The sequence below is a fragment of the Mauremys mutica genome, chromosome 12 (assembly GCF_020497125.1).
Source record: "Mauremys mutica isolate MM-2020 ecotype Southern chromosome 12, ASM2049712v1, whole genome shotgun sequence".
NCBI lineage: Eukaryota > Metazoa > Chordata > Testudines > Geoemydidae > Mauremys > Mauremys mutica.
Genome location: NC_059083.1, coordinates 8,086,262 through 8,098,747, shown reverse-complemented (window position 1 = coordinate 8,098,747; position 12,486 = coordinate 8,086,262). Strand labels below are relative to the sequence as shown.

General features: G+C 53.1%; 1 protein-coding gene across 1 annotated transcript; it reads left to right on the top strand.

The window, feature by feature from the left end:
- Nucleotides 1-2,482: 2,482 nt before the first annotated feature.
- Nucleotides 2,483-11,293, top strand: LOC123345857 (killer cell lectin-like receptor subfamily B member 1B allele C). The gene is made up of 5 exons (XM_044982917.1): nt 2,483-2,601; nt 8,429-8,590; nt 10,016-10,170; nt 10,831-10,943; nt 11,287-11,293. The coding sequence occupies exons 1-5, from the start codon at nt 2,517-2,519 to the stop codon at nt 11,291-11,293; spliced, it is 522 nt and encodes a 173-aa protein (XP_044838852.1). The 5' UTR covers nt 2,483-2,516.
- Nucleotides 11,294-12,486: the final 1,193 nt, after the last annotated feature.

Genomic DNA, 12,486 nt, shown 5'->3' with positions numbered 1-12,486 from the left:
TAACTGTGTGGCTCACGGGTGTGGATTTTTCACTCCCCCGAGCGAGGTCGTTACACTGATCTACTTTCCTGGTGTAGCCCAGGCCTCATTTTCCTAGATGTCCTTTAAAAACCGCAGGGAATGGAAAGCTGGTTAGGCTTGTCCCGTACAAATAGATTAGCTGCTGCACGTCAGCCCTGACCCACAGCCCTCTGCTCTCCCAACCCTGGCCTTCCCCCCTCGCCCCCTCCAGCTCTGTGGAGGTCTCTCTCCCCCAAACCACAGCCCCCTCCTATCCCAGCTCTGGCCAACCCCCTCACAGCTCTGCTGGTGCCCTCAATCCTGGCTTTCAGCCCCAACCACGGGCACCGTAACAGGATGAAGGGGGCAGGAGGACATGCCCCCCCCTTTTTACTGGCTGAAAGGGCAAGTGATGGGAGGGAGAGGCGAAGGGAGGGGGAGGGGTCATGGGGGAAAGAGGTGGCGCCTTGGGGAAAGGGGCAGCGTGAGGGCATGGCCTAGGGAGGAATGGGTGGTGTGAGGGCAGGGGTTCGGGGAGATGGGGCGGTGCGGGGAGCAGGGCCTTGGAGGGGGCGGGGCTTGGGGGCGGGGCCACGATTTGGACACCTCTGGCCCCCTGTCCCTTTTTAGGGCACTTCCATTGCTCCTGGCCCCCACTGCTGTTCCAGCTCTCTCTCCGCATGTCTACACTACAGCCGCTACAAAGCCACAGCTACGTTGCTGCCGTTGTGCCACCGCAGCGTAGACGCTTCCCACACCAATAGACGGTCCCACACCACAGAGGCAGTAGCTAGGCTGATGGAAGAATTTTTCTATTCACTTCGCTGCATCCACACCGGCGGTTAGGTCAACCTAACTATGGCGCCCCCCAGGCCTTCAATTTTTTCACTTCCCTGAACGATGTCGCTAGGTCGCGCTAGTTCTGGAGCCTAGACCAGGCCTCAGTCGTCATGGTGGTGACCAAGAGGCCCACCTTGTTCGGGAGGGCAGCCAGTTCTGGCCAGGGGGAGGACAAAGGGCTGAGGCGAGAAGACCCTTAGTGACCTGACCGGCCAGTTTCAGACAGTGGGGAACAAAGGATGGAAGAGACAGGGCCCCGGAAGAGAGAGGGCCCAGGTGACCTGGAGGATGGAGGAGGAGCTGTTGGGGAAGGTGATATAGGATGATCGGCTGGAAAGAGGGGGCTTCTGGACTGGGGTTCCCCTCGCAGTTTAAGGGCTCCCAAGGAGTTTGGGGGTAACTGTCTCCTTGCAGCTTCTTAAACGTTTGGGGAACTTGAAAGAAACTGGATCTTTCTTCCGCCCCATTTTCAGCTTCCCCAAAACTTTCACGGCCTTTGAAGGTGCACATTGACCGAGGCAGGGCTCTGGAGGAGCGCCTGCCTCATTGAAGGCATGCTGTGCTGCCCAGAGGGGCTTTTCTCTCTGGAAATTCCCCCAGGCTCCTCACCTAGCAGCCTGCTTAAAGGAGATGCACCCATATCGTCACAGCCTCCTGCCGAGTAGCCTTTGCTAGAGACCACAAAGGGGAACTCAGCCATGATCACCGCAGACATGAATCCAAGCATATGTCACTCTTACAGTTGTGGCGGACAGGGCTGGAGGTGCCTAGATTCAAGATGGCCACAGCCAGCTGACACCTTATGAATGCCAGGCACAGCATGATTGTCAAACCATTTCCCAGCTTTGCCCGCTGTGTGGTTCAGTCCTTGAGTGCAAAAGGCAGCAGCTTCTTTCTAGTGCAGGAAAAGCCATGATAGGTGCGGTATCAAAAACTGCAAAAAATGTATATGCTGTTGTAACACAGACATACCCCGGTGGTCAGTATTGAACCTGGGACCTTTGGAGCTTAGTGCTTGAGCTAAAAGCCAGCTGGCTGTTAGCTAAAGCAGACTCACTTTAGCTCTCTCTTTAAGTGGTGTCAGTGTCACTAGCTGGGACAGAACACCACACCCAAAAGTTGTGTGGGTTACACTATCACTTAAAATTTTCAGGGGGGTTCCTAGTCCTGCTGGCAGGCTAAGGCGCTGTGTAGGGAAGCCTGCAATATGGGTCTCAGCAGTCAGTCTGCAAAGCGCTGACCTTGAACAAGGTAGAGTTGAGTTGTGCCTCGCTGCCTTAGGGAGCAGCCTGTTTTGTCTCTCACTGTTTTGGGGTTCTTATGTGTCATCATTTTAAAATCTAAGCATTAAAGTTCTGTTATGTTGCAATCTTCCATCAAGAATATTTTATGTTGTTCATCTAATTTGTCTCTGGATATGCCATGAACATAATAATATGCTTTCACCCCAAAAATTCTGGCTCTGCAACATAATCACCCTAGAGCAGAATATGGAGTCAGTGTCTTCATTAGCCTTCAGTAAGGAAGGGGGAAAAAAAAACACTGTGCAGCCTCTGCCTGATACCACTTCCTGATGTTGGCTGAGTCACCTGCCTCAGTTCACATATAAAGAAGCAGCTGCCCCTTTCTCAGATCCCCAGCCCCTGGGCGTGCGCTCGCCTCCAGTTGAACCAGCCATGGCTGGGGAAATAGTCTATGCTGATTTAAACATCCGTGGAGATTCGTCCCTCACCATCCGACCCCAACCTCCTCACCACCTCAGTAAGTGGATTTTACCACCTATGTTCTCACGATGGGCGTGATGCTGTATTTCTAATGCATGCTGCAGCATGGGGAGTTTTAAGGGGGCTTGCTACTGCTCAGTGTCATGTGAAGCCCTGGGCCCATGGGTCTGGATTGGGATCTGTAATCCTTTAACACAATGGAACGCGCTCTGAGAATCTCCTGAATGGTGATGTGTCTCAGAACCCTTCATGGCCACTTGTGGTCTTACACGCCGATCTGAAGGAAGGTGAGTTGTGTGATAGGACCTCTAAGGATTCTTGGTTAAAGGAGGGAATTGTACAGGTTTCGCTCTGGGATTTGTGTGTGGAACAGATGGGGACAAATTGAGAAGCAGAGAGAGAGCTGCAATGGGCATGTCTGGGGAAGGCTGAATGGTAATTAGCAGGAAAAATCTGGGAGGACCAGGATTTTGGTGTTTTATTGATTCAGCTCTCGGTTACTCTAGCGGGAGCCTTGAGTGGTCTTGTTGATTTGTTCCCCTGTAACATCTTCTCTTAAACGAGATTGCAAAATCTTAGGTGCTCTTTTACCATGTGTGTACAGTGCAAGGGAGCTGCTAGGATCGACTATAACACAGATATTGAATAAGTAACAGAAGTAGAATTAAGGCCAGGTGCTGATCTCCGTTAGACCAGTGCAAATCCAGAGTGAGCTCTCAGTGCCGAATTCTGACCTCGGTGACCCTTGTGTAAATCTGGAGCGAACCCACTGACATCAATAGATTCAGGGCTGGAGTCTGGTCTTAGTTAACCTGGAGCGACGCTCACTGCGGACACTGGAGTCAGGGATGGATTCTGGTCTCAGTGACTCCGCTGTAAATCCGGAGTGACTCTCCTCAGTTAACTGCTTTACTCTGTATTTGCCCTAGGCTAGCCGGGATCCGATTCTGGCAGGAAGCCACAGAAGATTGCTGGGGTTCGGGGGCAAGAGGAGATGAGGGATAATGATTCCAGTGTCTCCTGCTGGAGGTGTTCAGTTCTGCATAGGATAGAGAGAAATCACTCTCCTCTCTTGTGTGTGACCAGCGCTCAAAGTGCATCTGTCACATAAACACTGGGTCAGCCCCACAAACCTCCTGCGGTGCAGTGCATTATGACACAGCTCTGCCTGTAGCAGCTAAACCCCCTGTGGTAATGGGTGTGTGTGTGTGTGGAAATTCCCATCCCCCTCCAGGATGGCAGAAGTGACCCCACCTTATTGTCTCTTCTCCCCAGCTGAAGGCTGCTAGGGGGCAAATTAATTTCACACCAGGGCTCTACCAGAGGCAACATTGAATCATCCACTCCTGTTCAGCCACTGTCCCTCACTTTAGGGGTAGCATGGCCCTTTAAAGCTCTCATCCTCCGCAACCCCAAGTGGAGTAGCGTTCACTTTGCATGGCCTTAACCCTGGCCCACGGCTGACGGTGTCATCCTGGCCCCACTGAAGTCAATAGCAGAACTCCCACTGACTTCAGAATTTCATAGAAATGTAGGACCGGAAGGGGCCGTGATAAGTCGTATAGTCCAGTCCCTTGCACTGAGGCAGAAGTTGAACTAAGTATTTTCTAGACCATCCCTGACAGATGTTTGTCTAACCTGTCCTCAGAAACCTCCAATGATGGAGATTGTACAACCTCACCTCCCTCGGTTCTTGGTGCTTAACCACTCTGACAGCTAGGACATTTTTCCTAATGTCTAACCTAAACCTCCCTTGCTACAGTTTAAGCCCATTGCTTCTTGGCCTATCCTCAATGGTTAAAGAGGACAATTTATCACCCTCCTCTTTACAAAACTCTTTTATGTAAGTGAAATCTGTCATGGCCCCACTTAGTCTTCTCTTCTCCAGACTGAAAAAAAGTTGGGTTTGTTTAATCTTTCCTCGTAGGTCATGTTTTCTTTACTCATTTTTGTTGCTCTCCGTTGGACTTTCTCCAAGTTGTCCACATTTTTCCCAAAGCGTGATGCCCAAAACTGGACACGATACTGCAGCTGAGGTCTTATCAGTGCTGAGTAGAGCAGAACCATCACTTCTCGCGTCTTGCTTGCAACGCTCCAGTTAATACATCCGAGAGTAACAGTTGCTTTTTTTTGGTAACAGTATTCACCCAGGGTTCCCATCAAGGCTGACACCAAACTAAACTGACACAATAAACCAGCAACAAATTCAGCTCAGTGACAGCTGGCCGTTCATCTCGCCATTCATCTCCCCACAGAGATCTCACTTCACACAGAGATCTCACTTCACACCTCAGGCATTGTGCTGAGCCTCATGTAGGTCACAGGCTGAGATAGCACAACAAGGATGAAGACCGCAATGAGGCCAACTAGGGCCTGTGTGTTTCTTCCACAGGCGACTGGACCGCTACCAATCAGGGCTGAAAGCTGGTGCCTGCGTCACAAGATTTAACACATTCTTGTACATATAAGAACATACACTGGCCTGGTAAGGCAGGAAAAAATGTAGGTGGCAGATATTGAGACATGAATCATAGCAGGAGTACAAATGAATCCATTATTTAGCTGGATGGTGAGAGCATCCAGAGTCATAGTAGACAATGAAGGCGTAAGAAGCATAAGCCCGTGGGCTACTAATTCACAGGGAGGACTGGTTGAATTTTTTTCTGTTAAATCAGTTTTCAATGGAAAGTTTTCAGCAAGATAATTTGTTGTTTGCAAACAACATTTGCTTTCTGTAGAAAATGTGTGTCGGTTCTGTGGTAAAAAAAACCAGAATGCCTGAAAATAAAACTCTTTGCCCTGGTGCCACATGGGAGTTGCAGTGTAGTTTCTTAGTGTCCCCAGTCCCTGGGCTCCCCAGCTGGACTACATCTCCCATGATGCATCAGGGCCAGGGACTCTGATGCACAACTTCTCCCCCCACCCACAACAAGGGAGACCACAAGGCATCATGGGAGATGTAGTCTGACCAGGGGCCTGGTCTGTAGAGGAGAATGGGAAGATGAGGAACCTGAACTATAGCTCCCACAAGGAAATAAAGCAACATTTACAAATTGAAATATTTCAGTTTTTGGTGATTTGGGGGGGGGGGGGGGAAATTGTTTTGGTTTTGTTGAACATTCATAGTCTTCATCAGTTCTATCGTTCCAGAAATTACAATGCAACATTCTGGCAAGACAGTCCCAGGGCTGCTCCTAAGAATGGCATATTTCTGTCTAACAAACTGGTCTCTGTTATCGCAATAAGGGGAGACCTGCCCCAATTGGGAGGGTTTTTTAAGACAGACTGAACCAGCAGGAGCTAAGCCTCAGCCCCTTTTATAATTATTATTAGCTCACTTAACCTAGCAGAGAGTGCTTAGTCAGCATGCCATCACTCTTACAGAATGCCATCTCTTCCCCCACTGGCATCAGATGGCTCTGAGGGTCAGCTGGGCTGCAAACGTCATCCTGCTGGGAGCTATGATGGCCCTGAGCATCTGGGGTGAGTAGCTCAAGGCCACCCATCCACCTGTTTGGGGATACGGCGAGGTATCAAACATTCTCGTGTCTCTCCACAGTGCCGCTCTGCCTCAGGCCTGCATTACCCGAATACCTGAGCACCACGCAAGCTTGAACAAATTAATCCTCTGTGAGGCAGAGCTATTATCCCCTTCTACCGATGGGGAAACTGAGGCCCAATGAGACCAAATGACCTGACCATGGTCACATAGGAAGCCTGTGGCAGAGCAGGGAAGTCTCCCAGGTCCCAGGCTAACACTCTAACCATGGGGCAGGAACTCAACTTAGGATTCTGTTCCAGTTGCTAAAGGATGACTCGGTACTTCACCCAGGCAGGACATGTCACATGAACAAGATAACATTGACGTATGCCACTCAAGTGACCCATTCCGGATAACTTTCCCTTTGCTAACGTGGAATGGGCCTGAATGTTTGTAATGAATGATCTAGCCATCTATTAATCCCCACACAGACTGACCTATCTGTCCCCCCGCATATCCCCCACACTGCCTTCTCTAGCTATCCAACGCCCTAGATGCTGCCTTATCTAACAATCTATCCCCCCACACCACCTTGTCTAGCTGTCCCTCCACCATTAGCTATCACCACCCTATCACCCCACACACTGCCTTACCTTATCTATCCACTGCCTTACCTATCTATCCATCCCCCGACACAGCCATCTATCTATCCATCCACCCCCCACACCTCCTGATCTATCTATCCATCCCCCGACACAGCCATCTATCCATCCACCCCTCCCACACCTCCTGATCTATCTATCCATCCCCCGACACAGCCATCTATCTATCCATCCACCCCACACACCTCCTGATCTATCTATCCATCCCCCGACACAGCCATCTATCCATCCACCCCCCACACCTCCTGATCTATCTATCCATCCCCCGACAGCCATCTATCCATCCACCCCTCCCACACCTCCTGATCTATCTATCCATCCCCCGACACAGCCATCTATCTATCCATCCACCCCCCACACCTCCTGATCTATCTGTCCATCCCCCGACACAGCCATCTATCCATCCACCCCTCCCACACCTCCTGCTCTATCTATCCATCCCCCGACACAGCCATCTATCTATCCATCCACCCCACACAGCTCCTGATATATCTATCCATCCCCCGACACAGCCATCTATCCATCCACCCCTCCCACACCTCCTGATCTATCTATCCATCCCCCGACACAGCCATCTATCTATCCATCCACCCCTCCCACACCTCCTGATCTATCTATCCATCCCCCGACACAGCCATCTATCCATCCACCCCAACACACCACCTTATCTATCTACCATCCACTCCCTCCCACACCTCCTGATCTATCTATCCATCCCCCGACACAGCCATCTATCTATCCACCCCAACACACCACCTTATCTATCTACCATCCACCCCCTCCCACACCTCCTTATCTATCTGTCCATCCCCGTACACAGCCATCTATCTACCCCAGATCTGCCCCCTCATTCCTACCGGTCAATAGACCCTCGCAAATAGTCTATTTCAGGAGTCTCAAATAAACGGCCCATGGAGTTATTTCCTGCAGCCCGCCATAGGCACCGACTCCACTGGTAGCCAAGCTCCCGTCCCCCTCCCCAAGCGAGTCGCATCCCTGCTGCTCTTCCTACCTCCCAGCGCTTCCCGCCGCCAAACAGCTGTTTGGTGGTGCTCCGGACTTTCCAGGAGGGAGGGGGAGGAGCGGTGACACGGCAGGCTCAGGGGAGGAGGCGGAGAAGAGGATGGGCCGGGGCGGGGATTTGGAGAAGGGGTCGGAATAGGGGCAGGGAGGGGGCGGATTTGGGGCAGGGACTTTGGGGAAGGGGTTGGAATGGGGGGTGGGAAGAGGCGGGACAAGGGCGGGGCCTCATGGACTAGCCGAGCCGTCTGAGGTATGAAGTTCCGCATGTCTGATGCTTTGCTGTGAGTAGCTGGGAAGAATGTTTGTTAAAAGTAGCAACGTATTGTGTATCAATAGTTACTTTAAAAAGTTCCTGCCATTGCAGCGGCGCTGATAGACTGTTAGTGTAGATCATCGTCAGCGTTACTGACCACGTAAGGAATAGTTACAGGTGTTTATATTTTATGAAAACCCCTCTTCGCATTACAGTTTTTAACAAGTTAACGCACTGACTTTTAATAGCAGACTTTACTACTCTTCATTTTTGACTCTACATTTGTATCGTTGTATGAAAAGGTGTCAGTGATGCGGCCCTCGGGCCAATGTACTCGTCCTCATGTGGCCCTCGCGGTGATTTGCGTTTGAGATCCCTGGTCTGTTACAACCCCGTGTTCTCACCCTGCCAACCCTAAGTCATTCACACCGATGCTGCTGTGAAGTTTTTCAGGGCCCCTGCAGTAAAGCAGAGACCGGCGCAGGCTCCGTGGCCCCCGAGAGCGACGGGGTCACCGGGAGGAACGGAAATGGTACAGACTGCAACTCCAGCTTGGCGTCTCACCTAAGACGGCATCTGTGCGACTCCCCCCAGAGCAGCTCAGCAGGTAAACGCAACTCCCCTCCGCCCACCCGGCTCCGTCGGCGGAAGAGCTCCCTGCGGCCCAAATCATGGGTGCTGCTCGCAGATCCGGGGGTTGGGTCAAGCCGAGAGCAGCCTCACGTGGTCCCACAACATCAAGGTTTCTCCGGGAGAGCTCCCCTTAATACCGGTGCGGCTGATCCGGGCCATTCCGGGCTCCTTCGCTGCAGACCTGCACATCTGAATCTCGTCTGAAAAATGAACAGCCCCAGCCCGTGCTCCAGCCCAAGCAGCTGTTACGGGGCTGGGGACGGTCTCCAGCCTGCCTTGCACAGGAGACATGGCTACATGATCACAGCCATCTCAAAGGCCAGCAGATCCTCCCACACGGGCTGCCGGCTTCCCCTTCTCTCTGCCGGGGTGGAGGAGGAAAGGGAACTGGTTAGAGAAGCAGGGTAGGTCAGGGTGGGTGTGGGTCCCCTTCCCCCCAATTCCTGTAGTGGTTGAGATGCCCAGGCAGCTGAGGATGGGGGAGAGAAGGCGGAGAGACTGTTTCCCCTCCCCTAACTCCGGGAGAAGGAAGTTTGGGGGCATTTGACCCACTGCTCTGAGCAGGGTTTACTGAGCAAAGGCTTCTGGGGTGGGGGAGTTCACACAGCTGGGAGGTGTCAGGGTGGGGGCCCTGCAGTGGTGGATTACCACACGGGCCCAGAGGACCCATGCCCAGGGGCTCCAGCCAATTTGGGGGCCATGGAAAAATCTCCCCCTCCCCCCCACACCGCAGCCCTGGGGCTGGAGGATTTCGGGTACAGAGCTTCTCTGGTCACAGCCCTGCAGAGATGGGATGCTGCAAGCAGGGGTGGGGGCAGGACAGAATACGGGGTGGGGCCCCGGGGGGATCGAGGCAGGGCCAGGCATGGAATGGGTGCAGGGGCGTGGAGGAAGGGGCAGGGCTGTGGAAGAAGGGGCAGGATGGGGGGCGGGACCACAGGTGGAAGGGGTGGGGCAGGGCCACAGTTCTGGCAGCAGGGCCCCCCCACTTGCTCTGGCCCAGGGCCCCAGGAGACCTTAATTCGCATCTGGGTCCCTGTCACCCTTTTCCCCCCACCAAGATCTGCCGGTGCCCCTCAGTCCCGCCCCACAGCCTCCTGCCGTCCCAGCCCTGGGCTCTCCTCACCCCACAGCTCAGCCAGCGCCCCTCACTGCTGACTCGCAGCCCCTGCGAGCCCAGCCCCGGGGTCCCCCGATCCCACAGCTCCGCTGGTGCCCCTCGGTCTGGACCCACAGCCCCCAGCTCTTCCAGTTCTGGCTTTTCTCCCAGCAGCTGAAATTCTACAAGCGGGAAAAGTCCCTGCTCACCCTATTTAGCCGGGAGGCTCCAAAACCATTTGCACAGTTTTGTTGAGTCTTTAGGCTCAGTAAATTCATCTCTTTCCATTTCCCCCTCCAGGGCCCCCCGGCTGCAGACTCTGTCCCCCGACCTGGCTGCTGCATGGGGACAAGTGCTACTGGCTTTCCAAGGACAGCAAAAAGTGGCACGAGAGTCGTGAGGACTGCGCGGCGAAGCGCTCTCGGATGCTTGTGAGCCAGGACCAGCGTGAGATGGTAAAGTCAGTAGCAGGGCGTGGGAACTTCAGCTGGAGAGATGTCGAGCCCGACTTATCGAAACCCAGCACTCTTCGAACCCCCGCCCCTCCCATTGCTGTAATATCTGAACCTCCCACTCTTTAATCTCAACACCCCGTGAGATGGGGCAGTATCAGCCCTGACAGACAGATGGGCAAGTCCCTTAGTTGGACATCTGGGGAAACTGAGGCACAGAGGGAGTTGCCCCAAGATCAGTCTGTGGGAGAACAGGGACTGGAACCCAGGTGTCCTGAGTCACAGTGAGCATCCTAACCCCTGGACCGGGTAGGCGATCACCTCACTTGAGTCCCTCACATTATGGTAATCGGTTATTCTGGAGCCACGTTGGCAGCTCAACCAGCCCGAGCTAAAATTCAGTGCCACAACCGTGTCTGTTCACTCATTACAAAATACTTATATATACAGAGCTCCAGTATCTAGGGTCCTGCATGTCCGATACTCTGCTTTCTTTTGCGCACAGAACTTCAACATTTAGGGCTGGATCCTTGAAGGTAATTTTGACTCCTTATATCCATTTACTTCAAATCAGCTGAAGGAGCCTAAATTCTTTTGAGGTTCTGGCCCCTAGTGAGTTACGGGCAGTTACATTTCTCAGTGTACCTGGCCTACACTTCACAGGCATTCATAAAAACCATCACCGAGGGGAAATACCCCGTTTGGATTGGACTGCACCTGACAACCTCCACGGGAAACTGGACGTGGCTGGATGGTTCCCTGTTGAATCAAACAGGGTGAGTATTTCCTGTTTTGAATTTAAGTCTGGAATCACCTTGTAACTTGATCATTGTAGCTGTTCGGGGGGCCAAATGCAAAGCTCTGCTGGGCTGGCACGCGAAGGTCACTTTCACCCCAGGGGGCACACGGTAAGGGCCGTATTTTCAAGGTGAGTCACAAAGGGAGTGATCGCAGCCTCTCCAGCTGGAATGGCGGTCTCACTCCATGCACCCTGCCATGTCATCCACTGACCCTTATCCCACTGTTCCCTTGTACTCCCCAGTCTGTCGCCATCTGTTCTTATACTTAGGTTGGAAGCTCTTTGGGGATGGGCTCTCTTTTTATTCTGTGTTTGTACAGCTCCTAGCACACCAAGGTCCTGCTCCCAGAATGGAGCTCATAGGTATAGGCGCCAACTCCAGGGGTGCTCCAGTTCTGGAGCACCCACGGGGAAAAATTGGTGGGTGCTCTGCACCCAGTGGCAGCCAGGCTCTCCCCCCACCCACCCCGCTTACCTCCACCTCTGCCCCTGAGCGCTGTCCCCGCTTCTCCTCCCAGTGCTTGCCACCGTAAAACAGCTGTTTTGTGGTGTAACAAGCGGTGGGAGGGAGGAGCGGGAACACAGCACGCTCAGGGGAGGAGGGTGGGGGAGAGGCAGGGCCGGGGAGGGGATTTGGGGAAGGAGTCCAATGGGGGCAGTGAGGGGGCAGAGTTAGGGCGGGGACTTTGGAGAAGGGGTTGGAATGGGGGCAGGGCAGGGCGGGAGGGGGTATGGCAGGGGTGGAGTTGGGGTGAGGCCAGGGCAGGGCGTGAGCACCCACCCGTGCCAGGAGAAGTTGGCACCTATGCTCATAGGTGCTCCTATAATACACCTAGTAACTAACATATAGCGCCTCGTACAGTCTGATCCTGGCTCCTAGGCACGTCAGTGATGGTAATTCTCCCTCACGCTCCTGTTTAAAGAGAGTCAAAAACTCTTGCAACTTACAAAAAAAAAAAAAAAGGAAAAAGAGAACGTTTGCGGCTCTGTTTAGCGAGGCACAGTTTGGCTGATGGGAGACACTTGACAGCAGCCAAGTACACCATTTATAATGAATCTGGTGGACTCGGGGAGCCGATGACAGCTAGAGGGAACAAAACTGTGGAGGAGAGATGGGCAGAGTCTATTCTCATTAACTCGGGGGGGCGGGGGGGATGTTTCACCTGAGCCCAGTAGAGTGGGCGGGTAAGTAATTCAGTAGCCATAGCCGCCCCTTCTCGCCCTCCTGACAGTTTTGCAGAGATCCCCGTCCACCGAGCGTCTATTCTGATGAGGCTCTTGTGTACTGGTGACAGAGCCCCGTCATTGGCGGGTGGGATCGAACCTGGGACCTCTGAAGTTTAGTGCATGAGAATCTACTGCAGGGGTAGGCTATAGGCGGACTGCGGGCCAAATCTGGACCTCCAGCTGCTTTTGAATGGCCCACAAAAACTCTTTCTATTTACTTATTGTTGTGAGTGTGGCGTGAAAAATGTTCCTCTGGAGTCTGGGCCTTGGCTTGGTTTTGACCAAGAAATTTG